Raw genomic sequence first — 6,000 nt, forward strand, 5'->3', positions numbered from 1 at the left:
TGTAAGATACATGAGAGATAGGTAATTTAACAGAGAAATGGAGGGGATGCTCTGGGGAATTCGCACTCCTAGGCCCTTTTCTCCTTAACACTTCTCACAGGCATTCATGTCATAGTCAACTGTCGAGTGTCTATAACAAGAGCTCATCACTGAAAACTATGAGGAGTGCGGAACCAGGTGAATTGGTGCGGCACAAAGAAGTTACAGGAACCAGAGTGGAAGGGTTAGTCCCAGCAGAGGTTGATGACTTTCCTTTCAGATGTTTAGGGCTGAGAGGACTGGGGCGGGCAGAGGCCAGAGAACAGGCACAGCGTAGGTGGAACTGTGGGCTCTCAGTGCTGGGCAGTCCCAGGCGCTGGGCCAAGATCTCAGAGTTCTGTCTGGCTTCCAAGTTTAGCACCAAACTCTCGCTTCTCCTTCTCCACCACTGACAGAAAAGCAAAAGAAACTTCTACTTACCTGCAGTTCCACCATAGAATACTGAAAAGGAAAACCAGATAATGTGGGTTAAAGCAGGATACGCAACAAGGTTAGGTTTGTTGAAAGCAAGTTCACAAAGGCGCCTTTCTTTCCCCATTGCCCACTCCTTCCTTTCAGATGGCTCTGTGCTGCTCTGATTAGATTAACAATGGGGCAAAAGCTTATTGGCTAGTGGAGGAGAGAGAAGGGATTTCCTCAGAGGGGTTGCTGGTCTCCGAAATATTTAAAGAAATGGAGCTTCAGACACTTCAGCATCCCTCGGTGTTCTACGACCCAGCTCTTCTTGGAGCCAACTATCTCCCGCCCCCTCCTCTGCTATTTGAATGCCACTGGGCGGGAACCTTATTTTCAAGCATTGCAAAACAATTTCTAAAAAAAAAAAATGTTTAAAAGCGTTCCATTGAAGGATCATGTATAGTTTCCTCAAGAAAATGGATGCTAAGACCATTAAGTTGGTGGGGAACAGGTCGTTGTGCTAGGTGTGAGTATCACCCCAAAAGCGCTTGCCAATTTCATACGGAAAAAAATACATAGCTTTCCATTGGGGAAATTAAGCTGTCACCACCTTCACCAGTAATCAAACTCATCATCACTAATCGTGGGAAAGAGACATCATGTGCTTCCTTCTTGAAGAGACACATTTGAGGTTCACTGCATTACCTACTAAGTATTTTTGCGTAGAATGTTTAGCTTAAATCTAATTAAGACCTCACACCTACTTCCAGAAGACAGAGGAACAAGTTAGATTACACAATAGGAGAAATAATCAGACAAATTAAGAACGTCAAATATTCTGTAAGACAAGTAGGCTTCCTTATGATCAGTGTCATATTTCAAAACGAGGACATTTTAAAAGCTATCTAACCTGATCTCTTTCTCTCGCAAAAAAAGTCAATATAATAAAAAAATAAGAGAGATTATTTTATATTAAGAAAAATTTTAAACATAATAATTAAATGTAGCCGAAACCTGTTTGGCTCAGTGGATAGAGCGTCGGCCTGAGGACTGAAAGGCCCCAGGTTCGATTCCGGTCAAGGGCATGTACCTGGGTTGCGGGTACATCCCCGGTAGGAGGTGTGCAGGAGGCAGCTGATTGATGTTTCTCTCTCATCGATGTTTCTAGCTCTCTATCTCTCTCCCTTCCTCTCTGTAAAAAATCAATAAAATATATTTTTTTTTAAAAAATTAAATGTAATTATTTGGATTTGTTTTTTTTTGGCTCCTAGTTTGAAAATTTGAAAAAAACAGATTTAGGGCTGCATACTAAATAATAATTATTAATTTTATTAGATGTGATAACGACATTATGATTTTTAAAGACATTCTTTTTAGAAGATATATATACTAAAGTATTTACAAGTAACATGTTATGATGTCTGAAGCTTACTTTTAAATTATTTAGCAAAAAAATAATATATTAAAACAAATGTAGCAAAATAAAAAACATTGAATCTTGGTGTTATGTTTGAAAATTCTAATAATTAAAAGTTGAAAACAAAATGACAGCTCAAGATAATTTTCTTATGAGAGAATTATCTTTTTACTGTATTGTTTTTGTTTGTGTGAGATGTTTTAATTCTTTAACTGTAATTGTTAGAATTTTACAAAATCATGGCCATGGAAATAGATAATTACAACATCTAAGGTGTGAATATAATTAAAAATCTGGTTAGAGACTATACATTTGCTGGACTTAGGACTTTCCAGTTAGTATTACACACTTTTTAAAAATATGTATTGTTATTGATTTCAGAGAGGAAGAGAGAGATAGAAACATCAATGATGAGAGAGAATCATTGATTGGCTGCCTCCTGCATGCCTCACACTGGGGATCAAGCCCACAACATGGGTATATGCCCTGACCACGGAATCAAACTGTGACCTCCTGGTTCATAGGTCAACACTCAACCATTGGGCCATGCCAGCTGGGCAATATTACACACTTTTAAAAGGACTTACAACTAAATGAGATTGAAAGCTGAATTTAGATATGGAGGTCTTAGAGAGGGTACAAAGTTTGGATCTCACTTGGAAGGGAGATGGAATGGAACCTAGTTGGTGCTTGCCTTTGATTCTTGCTCTAAGTACCATGTGATGCTGACCAGTGAAGAAGCAGCGTGTCATTAAATATAAACATCAGCCTTGATAGCAAGGATAATGGCAATTCCTCAGTAAAGCCAGAAATGAGAGATAAAGATTGTAGGGATGGAAAATTTTTCCCTTCTTCCCTTCTAGGCTCTTTGGCTAGTCTAATAATTAAATTGACCTAAGACAGGTTAATAGTGAAAAAACAAATTTAATTACATCCATATAGGAGCACCACAAAGACAATGAGACTGAAAAGGAGTCAGGCAATTGAGGCTGTGATGCCGCCCTGAGCTAAGGAATGGAATAGGGGTCTGGGGCTTCCAAGCAGAGGAGGGCAATTCACAGGAAGAGAAGAAAAGCAGATGTTTGGTAACCAGATGTTTGCCCTGCCATGCAAGTAAGTCTTTCAGATATAGAAAAAGTCATCTCTGATAATAGCTCTCTCTGGTACAGGCTCCCCATCTAAACTCTTTCAGCCAGTTAAGGGAGAAATAAACTTTTTCTTGAGTCTGTAGTCTTTTGTTTTGTTTGTTAATCCTCACCTGAGGATACTTTTCCATTTATTTATTTATTTATTTATTTATTTTTATAGAAAGAGTAGAAGGGAGAGGAAGAGGCAGAGAGAGAGGAACATGGATGGAAGAGAAACACATCAATTGGTTGCCTCCCACACACACCCTGACCAGGGTCGGGGATCAAACCTGCAACCCTATAGTCCAAGGGCCAACGCTCTACCCAAACTGGCTAGGGCTGCAGAGTCTTAACTGCCTTCAGCTCAAAATAGCCCACATGATAAAGCAGCACATTTTGGGATGACCTATTCTGCTCTAGTTCCGGGTCAAAGGAGGACAGGACTTCCACAAACCAGAGCTACATAGGCGATAAGGAGGCAACTATCACTGAGATTATTATGGAATCCTACAAATTCCAGAAAAAGAACACTTCCTCAGATAACAGAGTATTTTTCTCACACAGGGAGTCAAGAGGGAGGGAGGACACCAGTTACCAGTTTGCTTTCCTCTCAATGGAAACAAGTGTTCAACTAGGACAGTGGTCAGCCAAATATCAACAGTACAACGATTGAAATTTCTTTTGAGAGCCAAATATTTTAAACTTAAACTATATAGGTAGGTACATTGTTATTAACTTAATTAGGGTACTCCTAAGCTGGCCTTTGTTAAAAATGTCCTCGCCCTGACTGGTTTGGCTCAGTGGATAGAGCATCAGCCTGCAGACTGAAAGGTCCCAGGTTCAATTCTGGTCAAGGGCATGTACCTTGGTTGCGGGCACAACCCCAGTAGGGGGTGTGTAGGAGGCAGCTGATAGATGTTTCTCTCTCATCGATGTTTCTAACTCTCTATTCCTCTCCCTTCCTCTCTGTAAAAAATCAATAAAATAAAAAAAAAGTCCTCAATCTGAGGGGTCGACCTTGGCGAACGTACCCCCACTTCTTCTAACGCCACTTCTTCAAAATAGACTCGCCCAGGCCGAAAACCGACTTCTGCACATGGGCCACAAAGTTTCAATCGCACTGTACGTGCGCGCCCGCACGTGGTATTTTGTGGAAGAGCCACACTCAAGGGGCCAAAGAGCCGCATGTGGCTCGCGAGCCGCGGTTTGCCGACCACTGAACTAGGACGATAGCATTTCCAACTGGAAGCTGCCTGAGGTTTCTGAATGAATGGATGTAGCAACCGAAGTAGTCAGGGTCAGTTCATCTCAAGTATATTTTAGTTGCCTGAGGTTAAAACACTGTGCTCTGTATACTCTCCGTTTCTTAGTAAAATTCCTTTGGGTAATTTCAGTGTTTCAAATTAAGCATTTCAAATTTTCAATGTTCAAACTGGAACTTGGGATGAGGGTGCTGCCTAGAGAAACGGAGTGGAGAGGAAGGAGTAATTTTACATCAGAAACAGAGCATCACTGTAGAAATCAGAGCACCTCTCAGGAAATGACCACAGGAAAGATAATATAACAGGGGTGGTTAATGAGATTAACCTTGAAGGCAGTAGAGTCTGAGATAACTTTGGCTGTGGCTACACTTTCACCTTAGCATGTCCTCTTTTTAGCTCTGGAATCAACAGTTTGTTAAACAATAGCGATTCAATAGTCTACCCAACTTTTTTAAAATATATTTTTATTGATTTTAGAGAGGAAGGGAGACAGAGATAGAAACATCAATAATGAGAGAGAAACAATGATTGGCTGCCTCCTGCATGCCCCTTACTGGGGATCGAGCCCACAACCTGGGCATGTGCCTTTGACCGGGGTCAAACCTGGGACCCTTTTGTCCGCAGGCCAACGCTCTATCCACTGAGCCAAACAATCTAGGGCTCTACCAAACTTTTGATAAAGAAAGGATACAGGTGATGGGAAGGAGAAACTCAAAAGAATTCTAAATTGGGAAAGAAAGCAGTGGTGGGGGAGGCTATTGATCATAAGCCCATAGCCTCCTGTACACAGGGAAAGGAAACAGAAGCTCTGAGAACATGGAGAGGGACATAAAAATAATGCTCTCCCTATAATTATCATTAAAAGTGTCCTTTGAATTCATGGCCTGTGTCTGAAGGCGAAAGAAGACAGCAAGAGTGTGTTAGAGCAAAGTATTTCACAAGCATGTAGAAACAACACAAGCCCTGAATTGAGATCATACCCCTCATAAGGCTTATGATTCTAGCAGTTGGGCTGTTCAAGGAAAATTGAAGTATTCACCAAATGTTAACACATTTTTTTACCTTTGGCACTTTTTAAATGTTGCCTTCAGAGAACTGTCTATTTTATAATTTGGTATTTTTAAATGTTGCCTTAAGAGAATTGTCTAAGTTATAAATTACCTTGCCTCATAGTAAAAAATAAAAAAATAAAAAAGGTGTGTGTGGGGGGGTGAATAGCCTCATTTCTTCCTTTTGTTAAACACACTCCTGAACTATGTCTTCAGATTTGAACTGCAAAGCATCTTGGTGTAATCCCTCGAAAGTCTTGAAGTTTGCAAAAACTATTTTTTAAAACCGCAGGGAACGTAACCCTCTCTCGGGAATGTTAACCTCCCTGATGTGCTCGGCTATTGGGCCTGAGAGCTAGACGCATCTGCTTGTTTTCAGGCAGACAGGGGCTAGGAGGTCTTAGACTGGCATCTCAGTTCCCATCTGCACTCTGCACCTCAGAGGGCCTCGCCTCCTCACACCCTTGGAAAGAACCTCTTCTTTCCCCTGTTCTCTCAGTCTGTCCTCCCCCTTTCCCTTCCCTTCTTCCCAACTCAACTCTCACCTTGTCATTCACTGGAACAAAGTTGCTGTCCAGGGTGACGATGCGGAAGTGCACTGGAAGGAAACAGGCGTCATTAGCACAGGGGAGATTTCCTCTTTCAGATCTTTCTTCCTTCCACCCTTCTACTTCCTCACACATACTTCTGAGTCAGAAAAACCCAATCAT

General features: G+C 41.2%; 1 protein-coding gene across 2 annotated transcripts in view; it reads right to left on the reverse strand.

Annotated features, from left to right (window-relative positions):
* Nucleotides 1–6,000, reverse strand: part of A2ML1 (alpha-2-macroglobulin-like 1) — a 35,885-nt gene that overhangs the window by 28,089 nt on the left and 1,796 nt on the right. For both annotated transcript variants that reach the window (XM_014547512.1, XM_014547511.1), the window contains exons 4-5: nucleotides 5,836–5,888; nucleotides 460–480 (exon numbers count right to left, since the gene is read on the reverse strand). In XM_014547512.1, the coding sequence (XP_014402998.1) occupies nucleotides 460–480; nucleotides 5,836–5,888 (74 nt within the window). The remainder of the gene's footprint in view (nucleotides 1–459; nucleotides 481–5,835; nucleotides 5,889–6,000) is intronic.

Source organism: Myotis brandtii, unplaced genomic scaffold (assembly GCF_000412655.1).
Source record: "Myotis brandtii unplaced genomic scaffold, ASM41265v1 scaffold476, whole genome shotgun sequence".
NCBI lineage: Eukaryota > Metazoa > Chordata > Mammalia > Chiroptera > Vespertilionidae > Myotis > Myotis brandtii.